This window comes from Nycticebus coucang, chromosome 9, assembly GCF_027406575.1.
Source record: "Nycticebus coucang isolate mNycCou1 chromosome 9, mNycCou1.pri, whole genome shotgun sequence".
NCBI classification, from domain to species: domain Eukaryota; kingdom Metazoa; phylum Chordata; class Mammalia; order Primates; family Lorisidae; genus Nycticebus; species Nycticebus coucang.
The window spans coordinates 26,935,549-26,953,894 of NC_069788.1; the positions used below are offsets into that span (position 1 = coordinate 26,935,549).

An 18,346-nucleotide genomic window follows, 5' to 3' on the forward strand; every position below is an offset into this window, starting at 1 on the left:
GGTGCTTGAGCTCAGGAGTTCCAGACCAGCCTGAGCAAAAGCAAGACCCCCTCTCTACTAAAAATAAAAAACTGAGGCAAGAGGATCACTTGAGCCCCAGAGTTGGAGGTTGCTGTGAGCTATGATGATGCCATGGCACTCTACCCAGGGGGACAGCTTGAGACTCTGTCTCAAAAATAAAAAATTGTGTCATTGAGGGCTCTTATTTCTACCACACCTCAGGCTAGATTGGCTTAATTGCAACTATTAGAGCCATTAGATAATTTCATAGTTATAATGGTTTATCCCCAAATTAGCCCAAGAATATGGACACTGTGCTGTGGCAAGCCAAGGAAGGAGGAATGTTGCTAAATGATAACAGCTTAGTTAATAAAACCAATCTCGCCTTTGCCCTTGGAAGTTATGTGAGTGGTTATTTCTAAAAGGGAATGGCCAGAAAAGTTGGAAATTATGTCCCCTATAGGAAATCGAGTTAATGCAATGCTTAGCTAAATCTAAATCTCAAATGGGGGAAAAGATTAAGGTAAATCTATAACTACCATCTTCAAGACATTTTAATAAGTGAGAACAAGCAAGTAATATGTACACTTCTACACTTCTGTTATAGGAGTTTTATTCTGAGTGACTTTTTTTTACTTTGACATTCCCCCCCACCACCACAGTGAGAATATTATTTAGCATCACAGCTGAGTGCATTCATTATACTTATAAATAGGATAAAATAAAAGTTTTATGAAGCAGTATTCATTCTCACTTAGAGCAAAGCACTCTGATTCTCTATTATGATCAGTTTGTAAGTTTTTAATGTTAAATTGACTTGATCATGTCCTAATGGGTTGTGTAACCCACAATTGTAAAAATATCCATTTAGCATGACCTCTTTTGTGCTCAAAAGAGAGAAAAAGTCTCTGGAAGTGTACCCAAGAAATATTGCCACCATTAGATTCCTTGTTACAGCAAGACTTAGAGATTGTCAGAGATTTGTCATTGAGGGAAGCAATGAGATTTTTTGTATCCCCCCCTCTTTCATTTTTAATATTTGGATATTTTACTGTAGACAAGAAGTACTGTAAAATAATAACAAAAGTAGCAAGTAGAAGAAACCATCTTTTTACTGCAGCACTCTATTCCCTGCTCTGATTCCTCCTATCTTTGTTGTCTTTCTTACCTCAAGTCAGTTCTCACCCAGACAGGATCTTTTCCTGTCTGCCACCTTCAATCCAGTTAGTTCCACTCTTTCAGCTTCACAGAAACTCAGGAAAGAGTTTTTATGGACCTGAGAAAAATAGTTCAGAATCCTGGCACTTCATTTAAAAAGTGAATTCACGGGATTATGTCTCTCTTCTTGATTTTCAAATGAGAACTAGTACATAAGTTACTTTGTGAGCTAAAAAACAATTTCTTTTCACATGAGGAACTTGACCTTGTCTGTAGCATATTCTTTGAAAAGAATTTGTTCTTGTTCTTTTGTGGGGGGGCGAAAAAGTATAAAAGCATTCTGAGTAGAGATTAATCGATATCTTTTTTTTTTCTTAATAGGTTTTAAAATGGAAAATTTTGATGCATCACTTAGTCCCTATTTCAAAGCATTGCTAGGTACCCGAGGTAAGATGGTTTTTGGTTTTGCTTACCTTCCGGCAGCACCACCCCTCCCCCTGCTTATAGCTACTTATAAATATTGCATGAGGAGATTCTAGAAAATGTGACCATTTTCTATGATAAGACTAACACTTTAATCCTGGATAACAGGAGAAGTCCTCTGACAGAGACAGGGCCACTGTAGGTGGCCTTCAGCTGACTTTAACTGGAGATCAATTTGCATGGTAAAGTTTGCAGCCTGAGGATATTGTGAATTTCACCATTATCAGTGGTTATGATTTTCTCAATTCTTTTTTTTTTTTAATTAAATTATAGCTGTGTACATTAATGCAATCATGGGGTACAATGTGCTGGTTTTATATACAACATAGCCTTTACGGCATTTTCTTAGTTACTGTGTTAAGACATTTATATTCTATACCTAGTAAATTTCACATGTACCCTTGTTTTTTTTTTTTTTTTTTTTTTGTAGAGACAGAGTCTCACTGTACCGCCCTCAGGTAGAGTACCGTGGCATCACATGACTCACAGCAACCTCTAGCTCTTGGGCTTACGCGATTCTCTTGCCTCACCCTCCCGAGCAGCTGGGACTACAGGTGCCCGCCACAACACCCGGCTATTTTTTTGTTGTTGTTGTTGCAGTTTGGCCGGGGCTGGGTTTGAACCCGCCACCCTCGGCATATGGGGCCGGCACCCTACTCACTGAGCCACAGGCGCCGCCCTCACATGTACCCTTGTAAGATGCACCGTTGTTTTTCTCAATTCTTAGAGGTCTCTAAAAGAAACTGATTTTCAGGATGCATTGTGGCAACTGAAGTTTAAACTCTTGCTTTTTGACGATGTTAAGGGCTTTTGAATTATCTTTTCACTTTGTGTCATGTCAGCTGGTGCATGAGCACCTGCGGACTCAGTTGGGATATTTCTCTTAATCTTTTATTACCTTTCAGGAAGTAAATCAGCTGCACATTACCTACTTTTGATGTCACCTATAACATCCTTTAATGTCTTACCTATAAAGAAGAAAGATTTTGGATTCATAGATTCATTGAAAAACTACAAATGGCTTTTAAACAGATAAAAAGATTCAGTTTTGCTCATGATCTTTAAAACACCCACGTATATACAAAAACAAACAAAAAAAGGACTTTATCCATCTTTGTCTCTGAAATATGTGTCACTTCACCTGTGATAATAGAGTAAGGGAAAAGAGTCTAAATTGGAACAAACTCTCTCCATTGCTGGTGTGCCTTCTATTGAAATTCAGATGCATTTGCCCTTTGACCCAGCTGTTCTACTCCTGAGACTGTCCTATAGGTGACCTTGAGCGTTTATATAAATATGTACATGTTGAAGCTGTTCCTCACCAAATTGTTTGTTAGGAAATCATCTAGATACCCATCAGTGGGGGACAAGTTAAGTAAATTATTATGTGGCCCAGTGAAAAGAACAAGTTATTGATAGATCCATCTATATGTACTTGTGTTGGGACACTGCCTTTATTAAGCTGTAAGGGATAGAAAATCCAACTCTAAATGACTAGAACAATAATAAAAATTATTAGCTTACATTTCTAGGTAGGGCAATTCTTCAGTCATTTCAAGGGGCTCTATATTGTTAACCAAGATGAGTAAAACTGATCCTGCCCCTAGTCATTTTCTACTTGCTACCCTCAGTGTATTAGCAGCTCTCTCCGCAGAATAGGTCCCTGCTTGCCACCATTGCAGAATGGCTGAGGTGGCTCCAGGCAGCGTTTCCAGTGAAGGATTAAGAAATTTGCTCATTTGCATGGTTAAAGAACATGGAAGCTGGTCCTCAAACCTCTACCAGCTGTCATCACTAAAAGCTCAGTGGCTCAATTGCTCACATGATGAGGCCTGAATCAGCCACCAGAGAGGTGGGAGAGAGGGGGGCGCTGCTGCCCTGGAAGCACTTAGCAGTGTGGAAGGATGGATACTTGCCAATTTGGAAAGGTGAAGATCTATTACAGAATAAATAAAGTAAGATGTAAAACAGCTTTAAGTAAAAAGAAATGGAAGATGTGTGTGTATTTATTGTGTTTGTGATAAATATGAACACATAAATTATGTAACAGTATAATGTTAGTTGTAAGTAGGAACTTGTTTTATTAAAATTAACTGCCAAGGCCCAGAGCTGAATACAAAAAGTGTTAAGAATCTCCTCCTTGAGGTCCCTGGGACTGGCCACTTCCTGAAGGACTCCTTCCCTGGAGAACTTCTGAAGACCTAGTAATAGCACTCTCTACCATCCTAGTACAACTTAGGAGGGGGGGGTTATGGAGGGCCTCTCCCTCGGTTTGGGGGGCCGCAAGAAAGGAAGGCTGAGATCAGTTCCCCAAGTGGACCATTGAACATGTGCTTGACCTGTGAGATCAAAGGGAAAATATTGGAGAGAATAGCAAGATGGTACAACCAGAGGGTCAAAGAAAGGGCAAAGGGCAGAGACTTGAACCCCAATAGATGCTGCATCTGCAAAGATTCAGGAGGTGAATCTTGCATGAACCTCTAAGCTCCAGAGTAGGAGGCTTTGGCAGGCAGGTAACATTCATGAGCTATAGGTTTGGGGGATCATCATGGCAGAATGCAAAGGGGAACGTGCTGCAGAGGTGGCCCCCTGGAGGTCAGCCAGAGGATGAAGCTAGAACTCTTCAGGGGACAGATGATACAGAGAGGATCTGGGTGCCATGGAGATCACTGCCACCCAAGGAGAGGTGGTCAGTTCGCTCCTGCCAGCTACTTGACCTGTGTTCCTCTCCTTTCTCCACCTTGCCCAACAAAGGGGATGGATCAGGTGTCTCCTACTCCATGGGTTCTTTGACTCAATGTAGGTCTTCTCTCTCAAGCTACCAGTAGCTCCTCAGTTAGTTCCTTAAATACGGTACCTTATGCTGGGCGTGGTGACTCACGCCTGTAATCCTAGTACTCTGGGAGGCCAAGGCAGGTGGATTGCTTGAGCTCACGCGTTCAAGACCAGCCTGAGCAAATAAGTGATTCTAAAAATAGAAAAACTGAGGCAAGAGGATTGCTTGAGCCTGAGTTGGATGTTGCTGTGAGCTCTAATGCCATGGCATTCTACCCAGGGCGACAACTTGAGACTTTATCTCTAAAAGAAAAAAAAAAAATACTGTGCCTCAGTCATTGATGTGATCATTGCTGCTTCACGGTCATGTTTGTGTTTGTTTCTTAATCATTGTCCCTGTGCTGTTAACCATTACACTCCTAGCAGATGCTGCCTTTCTGATTAGCAGCAGTGTCTCTAACCTGGCTAAATGGCACATTTTCTGAGTCTGCACACGTTGTGCAGACTTGCTGACACTTGGCTGAGAAGCAAAACTTCAGAGTTCACCGACTGCCCTTTCTAGGGTTTCATTACCCCATGTGTGATCCAGCAAATCTGGTTAATAAATCCAGTTAGTAAGAAACTTAGCTTTCTCCTAAGTTGCTTAAATTCTTTGGAAAGAATGTCTTTATTATTCTGATTTTACTTAGCAGAATCCTCCTCTTCTGGTTGCTTTGTGAAGATTAGGAACGTTAATACTAGGTGACTTTTATAAAATTGTTAGAGAAATTTTTTTAATGTTTGAAAAGTGGTTATTTTTATATTTACCTTGTTAATCACTAGTTTTTACTCTATTGTTTTTCAGATACCAGAGTAAAAGGATGGTTTCTTCTGGACAATTACATACCTACATTTATCTGTTCCCTCATATATTTACTAATTGTATGGCTGGGACCAAAATACATGAAGAATAGACAGCCGTTCTCTTGCCGGGGTATTTTAGTGGTGTATAACCTTGGACTCACGCTGCTGTCTCTCTATATGTTCTGTGAGGTAGGTCAAAGGTTAACACAGCCTTCTTCTCACTTAAATATTGCTGTCCTAAATTGTATTCCTAAATGAGGAAAGGCCGTCACTTAGGAAGGGGATTGAACTGGATGAGCAAGTCTGTTAATACATTTTGAGTATGTTTTAAAATCAGTTTTCCAAAATGTCAGGAGTTGTTTATACAGATATGCCTAGAATATCTAAAATAGAAGCCTTTGCTATTGATTCTTTTGTCATTTATGTTTCATAGGATATTCAGAATTAAAATATTTTCAAAAATACTCTCATGCAAGCAAAATGCAGAGTAGAAAATTAACAAAATGTAAAAAGCATATGCGAGCATTTTATTAAACATTTAATAAGCACTTGCTTCTTGTTCGCAGTGGGGGAGGAAGGAAGTGAGCAATAGTTGGTATTTGGTATGTTTTGTGGCTCCTCAGCTTCTCTTTCCTGATCTGATAACTTGTCAAATCTCAGTTTTTTATAAAAGCTGAGAAGAATGGCCAGTGAGATCTGCATTTAGGATTCAAATGGTCTGTATGAGTTCAGGCTCAGTGATTTCTTTGACATGACTGAAAAATCAGATTTGATGATCTCAAAAGCAAATGTTATAGCTTAAATAAAAATGAAAGGCAGATTGGAATCAACATTTCAGTTATCCCTACTTTGTAAGGGATAATACTATAACCTTTAAAAGGAAGAGGAAAGGTGCAACTTGTATGTATTTTGGGGGGGAAGGGCTACACACTTTTCAGGCTTACACAAATTATTGCTTATTGCTAAGTCCTTTGGGGTAGAGAATTAAGCCATATATAAAACAAGCAGTCAGGCCTAAGGTTTTCAACCTTTGATCATGGCCTTAATTCTCCAAGAAGTAGTAAAGAAAAGAATAGGGGGGTAGAAAAGAGGAGAAATCAGTGTGCATCTTAAAATTGGTGTTGAGAGGAAAAAAATGAGTTCTCCATTAGCCTCAGGCTGTAGTGGTGTCTCTGTGGCTGCATGTGGTGGTTTGCATGAGTGTAGACACGCCCAGCTGTATGAGCCGATGGTAAGCACTATATTTGAGCATCAAAGGTGTTGTACCTATGAGACATCTGTGTCTGGTTCTCCCATGTGTGTTTCATAAACCAAAGTATAGATTTTATGACTAGAATGGTAGATACTACCAGCATTACTTTTATGCTTAGAAATGCTTACAACTCCTTTCTTGCTTTTTTTCTGTCCTATTCTAGAATGAAGGCAGTTTAATTAGCCTCCAGGATGGAGATTGCAGGACTGGAGGCAGGGGAAGTGCACAGGAGTGACTCCTGGCCCCAGCACTGTCCACGTCTCTCAGTGTTCAAGGGACAAAACCACAGCAAGCTGGCAGGTGTTTTTTTAGAGTGAGCTATTTACATACCCATAATTGACAGACAATAGAGTTATTTCTTTAAGAAAACTTTCATAGAGTTTATGATTACACATAGTAATGTTCTAGAGGAAAATATTTAAAGTGATGATTAATTCTTAGAGAAATTTAGCATCTGCCTTAATATGCTTTTCCAGAGATACTAGCTATAACTTCATAATTTAACTTCTCTTAAATAGATAATTCCCTGTTAAAGAGGGGAAGAAAATTGCCATATAAATTGCTTCCATGTTCATCTGAGTAGAATTAAAGGGTTCTGAACACACTGTATAAAGTATAGATTTCTTTCTGACAGCTTGGTAAGAATGATAGATGACTTCAAGCCATGTCTAAGCACTGAATATGGAGATTTAAGAAACAAACATAGGAGAAAAAATCGCATTTCTGATTCATAATTTAGAGTGTGTACAGGGGTAATAGATAAGGAGGTGATCATTGCTTAAATTAAATCAAGTTTATAAAAATATGGTAAAACCTCCATAGTTGACACCTCCCTACATTGACTGCTTCCTTGAGTTGATCTAATTTTCATAGACCAGTTATGCACCACCTTATATGTATCAGTACAGTAGGCCTTGTTCCTTACATTGACCACTTCCATGTGTTGACCAGTTTGTTACAGTTCCTTGGGTGGTGAGCTTATAGAGGTTCTAATGTATATCCAGATCAGATATATCAGAGTTGAAAATAAGGCCCTGGTGCTCCAAAGTAGATGATATTTACATTTGGTTTTTGTCTGACTTTTTATTCCTGTGTTTATATAAAATTATCAGTAATACATTTATAATGTGTCCTTTGTCAGGTTTTGAATTTCATTTTAGGTACAGATTTTTCTTTTTCTGTTAATATTTTAGCATCTCTACTCCACTGAATACTAAGATACAGAAGAGCAGGCGGAGATTTTACAGCACAGTGAAGACATTGTGAGGCCAAGTTGGTTGGGCCCTCATTTTAGAGAACTGTCCTAGCAGTTGGAGTCATTTCCCCGTGATCACACATCTGTGCATGGGCTTTATTACTCACCTCTATTTACCCTTTTGCTTATCTGCATATTTGGATCTATAAAGAAGTTTTTAAACAAGTAGTCAGGGCCAGGTGAGGTGGCTCACGCCTGTAATCCTAGCACTCTGGGAGGTCGAGACTGGTGGATTGCCTGAGTTCACAAGTTGGAGACCAACTTAAGAGTAAGGCCTCGTCTCTAAAAATAGCCAGGCATTATGGTGGTCCCAGCTACTCAGGAGGCTGAGGTAAGGGGGTTGCTTGAGCCCAAGAGTTTGAGGTAGCTGTGAGCTACCACGCCATCGCATTCTACTGAGGGCAAGAAAGACTCTGTCTCAATAAATAAAGTAGTCATTGGTATTTTTGTTTATTTCTGTGGTATAAATTTGTAACCGCCTTGGGCAAGTTCTGGATTAATACAAATGAAATTAACTGTCAGTTAAAGGAAACAGGAAGAAGTCTTGAAAGAAAGGAAACAAGAAAGAAATGAGACCGGCACCTATAGCTCAAGTGGCTAAGGTGCCAGCCACATACACTGGAGCTGGCAGGTTCAAATCCAGCCCGGGCCTGCCAAACAACAATGACAACTACAACCAAAAAACAGGCGGGCACCTGTAGTCCCAGCTACTTGGGAGGCCAAGGCAAGAGAATTGCTTAAGCGCAAGAGTTTGAGGTTGCTGTGAGCTGTGACACCATGGCAGTCTACCCAGGGCAACAGCTTGAGACTGTCTCAAAAAAAAGAAAGAAAGAAATGAAAGGGTAGTCAACCAAAATGTTAGGTTACTAGAAAGAAAATAACTAAATTCTAATTTTAAAACTGTGAAACTCAGTTTAAAATGTAGAATATAGATTTGTTCACGGTTTGTACAATTTGGTAGGGGGGAAAAAGGAAAGAAGAGGTATTACTTCTAATCATCTCATTAACTTAGTGTTTATTTCCAGTTCAAAGGTTATAGATCCTTGATTTGAAGTATATTGAGTAGTAGGATGTTTTAATTTGAAACTACAGGACTTTATGACAAACCTTTTAGCTTTTTGTTACTATATTTGGGGTTGTCTCACATCAGAGTCCATGGTGAAGGTTTAGAAATAAAACTACAAGTTATAAGAGAGAAGGAACTTAGTTTGCGTTAGTTTTTTTGTGTTTTTTTTTTTTTTGAGACAGAGTCTCACTATGTCACCCTCAGTAGAGTGCTATGACGTCACAACTCACAGCAACCTCAAACTCCTGGGCTTAACTGATTCTCTTGCCTCAGCCTCCCACATAGCTGGGACTACAGGCACCTGCCAGAGCACTCAGCTTTTTTTTTGTTGCAGTTGTCATTGTTGTTTTAGCAGGCCTGGTCCGGGTTCAAATCCACTAGCCTCGGTGTATGTGGCGAGTGCCCTACCCCACTGAGCTATGGGCGCTGCCCGCAACCGTAAATCTTAAAGGCCTTTCTACCCCACGAGATTCAGGGCATATTTCATTTGAATAGAAGTCTGTTTTATCAAATTATCCATGTGTTTTTCTTCTTGTCCCCAATCCCCAAATTGAGAACCTCTGACATGGACAACCATGGTTTCCCCACCTATCCAGCAAGCTGTCAAAACCCTTTGATCTTCTTTGTTAGGGTATTATAGGTATTCTGATTTAGGCAGCTCTGTCCTGACATGGAACAGTTGTTAATATTTCTGCTCTGCTCCCACTGTGCTTCTGACCTCTTAAACCGTAGGCAGAGAGGATCTAATTGTGTGTGTGGTTGGTTACAGGCCACAAAGAAGCATCCCTGCTTACCCGCCTGTGCCTCACACACTGACCTTGGACTCAGCACCAGCTGCCGGGAAAGCAGGGCGAGTGCTGTGCAGCGCACATGGTTTTGAACACCACCAGGGACATGGTATCCAAAGAAAGGACTGCCGTTTCCTTTCTTGGGAGGAAGCTCTCTGGCCTTTCTTATCCTGTCCTTCAGGCTTCACTCTGTTCAGACTCCAACATCAGGCTCTTTCCTTCTTCTGAGCCTCTTCCTCTTGAAACTCCCTCTTCCCTTCAGACCTGAGCCCACCTCTGCTGCAGAATCTCACTTCTGAGGTCACTGCACAAGATCTAGTTACTCTCTGAAAGTCGTGAGAGTCCGAGGGAGAGGACTTGGCTCTAGAGCAGTGATTTTTTTTTTTTTCTTTTTCCCGCAGCCTTTTTGGTCTCTCTTTTGTTACAAAGAATATGACACATTCCCTTCGATTTGAAAGCTCCTGCGATGTGCCCTTGACAGTCCGTCCCCCAACCATACTCACAGATCCCTGGCTTACAAGAATAAAAAGGCCTCTTCCCCTTCTTTTCCTTCACATCGTTACTATGGCTGATTGCTCTTCCAAAGGTATTCTGAGTATGAGGATAGGGAAAAAGCAAATGCCAGAACCAGGTTCTTAGCAGTCAAAGACAAATCGTGGGCACAGACAGGATTATTTTTTGAGTATCTGTATGTTTCTTTCCTTGCAGTTAGAACTGTATAGTGAACAGTGTGAGAATTATTAAAATATTCAGAACATTTAAAATGTAATTTTGAAAAAAATTGATAGCTGGATAGATGTATCTGGGTTGGCATAAATCCATACTTATTTCCTTTTTTGCAGTTTTTATTGGAACTTGTAATTTTGGAACCATTTCAAAAGATGTAAAATAAACTCATATATATAGATGATATCTGTGTACCTAACAATGTTGACATTTCAATGGCTTGATTTTTGTTTGTTTTGATATGAAAACATTACAGAAATTCATCTAAAGTACAACCCCTTCTGAGACATGATGTCCTTATAAAGTTCATGTGTTTTTTCCCTCTAGATATATTTTCATACTTTTACCACAGGTGTATGTGTGACAATATATACTACATTCTGAAACAGGTTTATTTAATTGACATGAATGATATACTAATTATACTCTATTCAAATAGATTTTTTCAGTCAACATATTTTGAGATGAATTCATCTTGAGTCTTACAGATTTAATTCATTAGTTTAATTAATTTGTATTATTTCAGCATTAGAATTTATTATGCTATTTAATCTGTTTCTGTATATGGACAAACAGGTCGTTTCCAGCTAACAGTGCTGTGTTGAATGCTTTTAGACATGTCTCCTTGTGCAAATGTGATTGTTTTTTATGGTCACGTTTATACATACAGTTTAATGACTGAATTTGACAGTCCTCCTATCTTTAAATGGGGGGATTTAATTCATTTTCTTTTAGCATGGTATTATTTTGAGGTATAGGCACACCTTGGAGATATTTCTGGTGAGGTTTCCTATCACCACAGTAAAGTGAATATTGCAGTAAAGCAATTACACACATTGTTTTGTTTCCCAGTCCTTATATAGTTATGTTTACAGTAGATTGTAGGCTATCAAGTGGCCATTAGCAGTGTGTCTTTAAAACATAGTGGACAGGCTTGGCACCTGTGGCTCAAGCAGCTAAGGTGAACACCACCAGGGACGTGGTGCCGCATGTGGTGTTCACCCGAGCTGGCGGGTTTGAATCCAGCCCAGGCCCACCAAACAACAGTGATGGCTGCAACCAAAAAATACCAGGGCGTTGTTGCAGGCGCCTATAGTCCCAGCTACTTGGGAGGCAGAGGCAGGAGAATAGCTTGAGCCCAGGAGTTGGAGGTTGCTATGAGCTGTGATGCCACAGCACTCTACCCAGGGCAACAGCTTGAGGCTCTGTCTCAAAAAAAAAAACCATAGTGGACATACCTTAATTTTAAAATGCTAACAATCACCTAAGATTTCAGAGAGTCATCATCTTTTTTCTAGTGAAGGGTCTTGCCTTGAAGTTAATGGCTACTGGCTGATCAGGTGGTGGTTGTGGATGGTTGGGGTTGCTGTGGCAATTTCTTAAAACAAGACAACAGTAAAGTTTGCTACATCAATTGACTCTTCGTTTTATGAAAGATTTCTCTTCATGTGATGCTGTGTGATAGCATTTTACCCATAGTAGAACTTCTCAAAATGGAGTGAGTCATCTCAAACCCCTCATCAGCTAAGTTTTATCAACTAAGCTTTAGAAAATTCAAAATCTTGGGCGGCGCCTGTGGCTCAGTCCGTAAGGCGCCGGCCCCATATACTGAGGGTGGCGGGTTCAAACCCAGCCCCGGCTGAACTGCAACCAAAAAATAGCTGGGCGTTGTGGCGGGCGCCTGTAGTCCCAGCTACATGGGAGGCTGAGGCAAGAGAATCGCTTAAGCCCGGGAGTTGGAGGTTGCTGTGAGCTGTGTGAGGCCACGGCACTCTACCGAGGGCCATAAAGTAAAACTCTGTCTCTACAAAAAAAAAAAAAAAAAAAAGAAAATTCAAAATCTTTTGTTGTCCTGTGAACAGTGTTCCCAGCATCTTCACACAGAGTAGATTCTGTCTGAAGAAACCACTTTCTTTGCTCATCCGTAAGAAGCAACTGATCTGCTCAGGTATTATCATGAGTTTGCAGCATTTCAGCCAATTTTCAGGCTCCACTTTTTTTTTTTTTTTTTGTAGAGACAGAGTCTCACTGTACTGCCCTCGGATAGAGTGCCGTGGCGTCACACGGCTCACAGCAACCTCTAACTCTTGGGCTTACGCGATTCTCTTGCCTCAGCCTCCCGAGCAGCTGGGACTACAGGCGCCCGCCACAACGCCCGGCTATTTTTTTTTTTTTTTTTTTTTTTGTTGCAGTTTAGCCGGGGCTGGGTTTGAACCCGCCACCCTCGGCATATGGGGCCGGCGCCCTACTCACTGAGCCACAGGCGCCGCCCCAGGCTCCACTTTTAATTCTAGTTCTCTTGCTATTTCTACCACATCTGCATATCCGTGTCTTCCATTAATTAAAGTCTGAAATCCCTCAAAGTCATCCATGGTTGGAATCAACTTTTTCCATCCTCTGTTAATGTGGATATTTTCATCTCCTCCTGTGAATCATAAATGTTCTCTTTTTTTTGAGAGACAGAGTCTCATTTTTGTCGCCCTCGGTAGAGTACTGTGGCATCACAGCTCACAGCAACCTCCAGCTCTTGGGCTTAAGCAATTCTCTTGCCTCAGCGTCCCAAGTAGTTGGGACTACAGGCACCCACCACAACGCCTGGCTATTTTTTGTTGGAGTTTGGCCAAGGCTGGGTTGGAACCCACCACTCTCGGTATATGGGGTCGGCACCATAGTTCTCACTGAGCCATAGTTCTTAACACGTTGATGACCATTCCAGAAAAAAAAATTTTTTACCCCAAGGTAAAAACCCCATGTTTTATTGGGTCAACGTAGGTCAAGAGACATTCAAGTTGTATTTGCTTCACAAGGCCCAGGGCTCAAAACTAGCCTAAGTTAAATACAACTGACATGGCAATTAATGGCATATAGAATGTGGGGAATCTTTTTCAGAGGTTTTCAATATGCCCAGATCCATCAGAAGAATCACTATGGCAGCTATAGCCTTACAAAATGTATTTCGTAAATAATAAGGCTTGAAATTGAAATTACTTCTGATCCCTGGATGTTATGTTAGCAGGCATGAAAATAGCATTAATCTCCTTGTATATCTCCATCAGAAATCTTTGGTGACCAGGTTCACTGTCAGTGAGCAGTAATATTTTGAAAGCTTTTTTTCTGAGTAGGAGGTCTCAGGACTGGGCCTAAAGTATTTAGTAAACCATGCTGTAAACAGATGTGCTATTATGCAGCCTTTGTTGTTCCATATATAGAGCACAAAGTAGATTTTGCATAATTTTTAAGGACCCTAGGAGTTTTGAAGTGGCAAATGAGCATTGTCTTCCAGCTTCAAGTCACCAACTTTAACCCACATCTCTAGCTGTGCACGTCCTAGATGGCGTCTTCTCCCAGTAGAAGCCCGTTTTGTCTCTTTGAAAATCGTTGGTTTAGTGCAGCCATCTTCAGGGTCTCGGCTGGTTCTTCTGGATGACTTTTGCTGTAGCTTCGCTGTCAGCACTTCCTGCTTTGCCTTGCACTTTTATGTCATGGAGATGGCTGCTTTTCTTAAACCTCATTAACCAACCAAAGGATGCTAGCTTCAGACTTTTGCTTTGCAGCTTCCTCACTTCTCTCAGCCTTCAAAGAATTGAAGAGAGTTAGGGCTTTTCTCTGGATTAGGCTTTGGCTTAAGGAAATGTTGTGGTTGGTTTGATCTTCCACCCAGACCCCTCAAACTTTCTACATATCAGCAGTAAGCTGTTCTGCTTTGATGCCATTTGTGTGTTCACTGGAGTAGCACTTTTTACTTCCTTTAGGAACGTTTCCTTTGCATTCACAACTTGGCTCACTTGATTGGTGCGAGAGCTTTAGCTGTGGGTCTGTCTTGGCTTTCCATATACCTTCCCCACTAAACTTACTCATTTCTACCATTTTATTTATTTATTTATTTATTGTTTTTTGAGACAGAGTCTCACTGTGTCACCCTCAGTAGAGTGCTGTGGCATCACAGCTCATAGCAACCTCAAACTCTTGGGCTTAAGTGATTCTCTTCCCTCAAACTCCCAAGTAGCTGGGACTACAGGTGCCTGCCACAACACCAGGCTAGTTGTTGTTTTTGTTGCAGTTATCGTTGTTTAGCTGGCCCGGGCCAGGTTCAAACCCGCCACAGGCGCCGCCCTATTCTTTTTTATTGAGGCATTGGTTGTCTTCCCCCATGATACAGGTGTATGAATGATCTCTGAACTTAGCCAATGGTGTATTGCTTTTTAAAGTATTCCATTAAAAGTTTTCTTACATCCATTTATGTGAGGTCATGCCTCTGGAATAATCAATTTTTTTTTTTTTTTTTTTTTTTTTTTTGAGACAGAGCCTCACTTTGTCATCCTTGGTATAGTGCCGTGGTGTCATAGCTCACAGCAACCTCAAACTCCTGGGCTCAACCCATCCTCTTGCCTCAGCCACCCAAGTAGCTGGGGCTACAGGTATCCACCACAATGCCCAGCTATTTTTTTTTTTTTTTTTTTTGAGACCGAGTTTACCATGTTGCCTGGTAGAGTGCTATGGCATTACCGCTCATAGCAACCTCAAATTCTTGGGCTTAAACAATTCTCTTGCCTCAGCCTCCCAAGTAGCTGGACTACAGGCATCTGCCACAATGCCCAGCTATTTTTTTATTGTAGTTGTCATTGTTGTTTGGTAGGCCCGGACTGGGTTCAAACCTGCCAGCTCCAGTGTATGTGTCTGGCGCCCTAGCCTCTGAGCTACAGGCGCCAAGCCTGCCTAGCTATTTTTTTAGAGGTGAGGTCTCCCTCTTGGTCAGGCTGTTCTCAAACCCGTGATCTCAGGCAATCTACCCACCTTGGCCTCCCAGAGTGCTAGGATTATAGGCATGAGCCACTGTGCCTGGCCTGGAATAATTATTAAATCTATGTTCAATTTCTTTACCTCTTAAGACAGCAACAAAGGTTTGTTGGTTGTTGTATGTAAATATCCCAAAATAGCATTGCCCAGGATCATAACAGGTAAACGTTTCTTCCTCAAACAAAAGAGGTTTTTCAAAGGACATGAAAGTAAGCTGACTTGCTCTTCTCTGAAGAATAATTTTGGGAGGAGTGGATAAACAAAACTCACCTTCTGGGTAGGAATTGATGGTATTAGAGTTTTCTTGGTTGCCCTGGGGTAGAATGAAGTTGCATCAGCCTAGTTCACAGCAACCTCAAACTGCTGGGCTCTTGCCTGAACCTCCCGAGTAGCTGAGACTACAGGTGCCCACTACAACGCCCAGCTAATTTTTCTATTTTTAGTAGAGATGGGGGTCTCAATTGTGCTTATTGTGGTCTCGAACTCCTGAGCACAAGTAATCCTCCCACCTCAGCCTCCCAGAGTGCTAGGACTATAGGCAAGAATCACCACACCCAGCCTCAGTATTAGAGTTTTTTGGTGTGTTTTATATAGCATTTCTCTTTGTATGTTTATAGTGGGAGAGCTGGTTCTTTCGTTTAGTTTGCTACATTGCCACAACCAGAGTTGTTATTTTTTTCTTGGAATCTTTTGAAAATTTCTGATGCTATTTTTTTGGAAAGATAAAAGAAATTTAGCATTTGATGGGCTAGCTGTTCTGTTTGTGCTTTCTGACCTCTCTGTAATAATTGTGGGGCTATTAAGCATCTCCCCAGGCTCTGGCTTTGAAGGTCTTCTGACGGAATCACATAGCAGTTGCTTTAGAAACATAATATTCTAAACTGTCTTGTTGTTTTTCTTTCCCTTCAGCCTTTCCTAAAATAGATAATGTGATTGTGGGAAAATAGGATTTGGAAAAACAACTCAAATGACTTGGCGATTGATTGTTGAATTTTGTTTTAAAATTATTTACCAAAATAGCTAGAAAAAAGACGTTTGCTTGTCTCCCTTTTCCCATTTAGTAAAGGCATAGAGAAGTTGAAACGTGCTAAGATTGATACTTAGAAGAAAGGCCTGATCGTTGCCCATAGTACTCCTCACTCTTTGTTTCCTTGCAGCTGAAATTCCTTGCTCAGAAAGAAAGTTCTTGGAGGGAACAGTGTATCTGGCACTGCCCTGAGAGAATACCTCTCAGGATGCGTCCCAGACATCCTTCCCTCTCGCCCGAGGGAAGGGGAAGAAATGCCTTCTGTAGAGAAGAGCCATTGAGATTGGCAACTTTGGCTAGTCCTCCCTCCCTTAAACTGACGGCACATCTTGGTAACTTGCTTTTGCAGCTGGTTTAGCAGGGAGCACATCACTCTACAAATCCAGAACTAAAGCAGACTTAACTCTGTAAAGCAAGAATCAAGGGATGCTTTGGCTGGGCTTCCTTCCACAATTGGAACAACCCCCTTTCAGCCCTAGTTATTGGCCTTCAAGTGTTTGGAAGCAGAAATATTTTTTTTTTTTTTTTTTTTTGTAGAGACAGGGTCTCACTTTTATGGCCCTCGGTAGAGTGCCGTGGCCTCACACGGCTCACAGCAACCTCCAACTCCTGGGCTTAAGCGATTCTCTTGCCTCAGCCTCCCGAGTAGCTGGGACTACAGGCGCCCGCCACAACGTCCGGCTATTTTTTGGTTGCAGTTTGGCCGGGGCCGGGTTTGAACCCGTCACCCTCGGTATATGGGGCTGGCGCCTTACCGACTGAGCCACAGGCGCCGCCCGGAAGCAGAAATATTGAACATTTGGCTAAAATCTTAGCAAAGGCTTATGAAGTGCCTACCTTACGCCCAGTGTTGGGCTCACTTATTTAATGCTCGTTGCATAACTACCATCCACTTCCTATGGGAGAAAGTTCTGGGAGGCCTGAATAGTGAGAGAAAAATGACTGCTAGCTGAAGAAAGCAGGGTTCAGGGAAAATGCCACACACCCATTTCAGGTTGGGCTGAGGACAAACTGTTTCTTTGTGCTTTGTTCTAAAGACTTCTCAAGTGTGCGCCTGTCCTTATGACTTAGCCAAGAGTATTACATTCAGTATAACCCAAAGGTGTTCCTTGTCAAAAGGAGAACAAAAAAACACTTGAAGAGGTCGTGGGTGTGAAAATATCTTAATGGCCGTCCTTACACTTCGGGCGTGAAGTATTTGAAATTAAAAAGCTGTATGTTGCTTAAAAAGAAAATACACACATGTTGCTGGGCATGGTGGCTCACACCTGTCATCTCAGCTGTGTGGAATGCCATGGTGAGAGCATTGCTTGTTCAGAGTTTTGACCAGCCTGGGCAACATAGTGATACCCCCATTGCTAGCCGGGCATGGTGGCACATACTTGTAGTTCTGGCTACTCAGGAAACTAAAGCAGGAGAATCTTGAGCCCAGGGGTTTGAGGCCCCAGTGAGCTATGATTGCGTCACTGCACTCCAGCCTGGTGACAGCGAGATTCTATCTCACTTTTAAAAAAAAACGCTTTCACCTGGCCCTGTTCCATGACAGTGCTGCCAAGATTGGCCAGCTAAATGCTAAAGGAAATAGGTACTTTTAAATTTGGAGTAGCTGATGGTTAATTTTAAACCAGACATCTGCTGAAGAAAAAGATGCAACTAGAAGTCTCCTCTTCCACAGACCTCTTCGTGGATGGAGCATCCCATTATGTTCTCACTAAGGATTTTTTTTTTTTTTTTTTTGGCCGGGGCTGGGTTTGAACCCACCACCTCCAGCATATGGGACCGGCGCCCTACTCCTTGAGCCACAGGCACCGCCCCTCACTAAGGATTTAAAAGCAGATGAAGAAGGTCAAGAACTGCTAGTTAGGTGCATTTGGACTGAGAGTCAGGAGTACACAAGAAGCTGTGTGACCTTGGGTCACCCATATCACTTCTTCATCTCTGTTTTTTCATTAAAAATATGAGCTTATACCAGACCTACAAAAATGCATACTCAAGACTCATGTAAAAAAAAAAAATGAGAGCAGTGAAAAGTGTCAACCCTCCATACTCTGGGTGGTGTTGCGGGGAGAGGTGCCCAGGGGGGTCCCGTGACACAGTAGAATTCAAGTGCGGATTGTCTGTCTCACTACCTTTCACTCCTTCTCTGCTTGGGGGGTAGGAAGCACACAGCTCATCA

At 41.6% G+C, this 18,346-nt stretch overlaps 1 protein-coding gene across 8 annotated transcripts in view; it reads left to right on the forward strand.

The window, feature by feature from the left end:
* ELOVL5 (ELOVL fatty acid elongase 5) overlaps positions 1-18,346 on the forward strand; it is an 85,834-nt gene that overhangs the window by 52,445 nt on the left and 15,043 nt on the right. For 5 of the 8 annotated variants that reach the window (XM_053601495.1, XM_053601497.1, XM_053601494.1 and 2 more), the window contains exons 2-3: positions 1,540-1,605; positions 5,261-5,448. The exons of 2 other annotated variants lie outside the window; for them this stretch is intronic. In XM_053601495.1, coding sequence (XP_053457470.1) covers positions 1,548-1,605; positions 5,261-5,448 — 246 coding nt within the window. In that variant the 5' untranslated portion in view covers positions 1,540-1,547. Of the gene's footprint in view, positions 1-1,539; positions 1,606-5,024; positions 5,158-5,260; positions 5,449-18,346 lie in introns of those variants that run through there. One more of the 8 variants, XM_053601500.1, reaches the window with a different exon arrangement.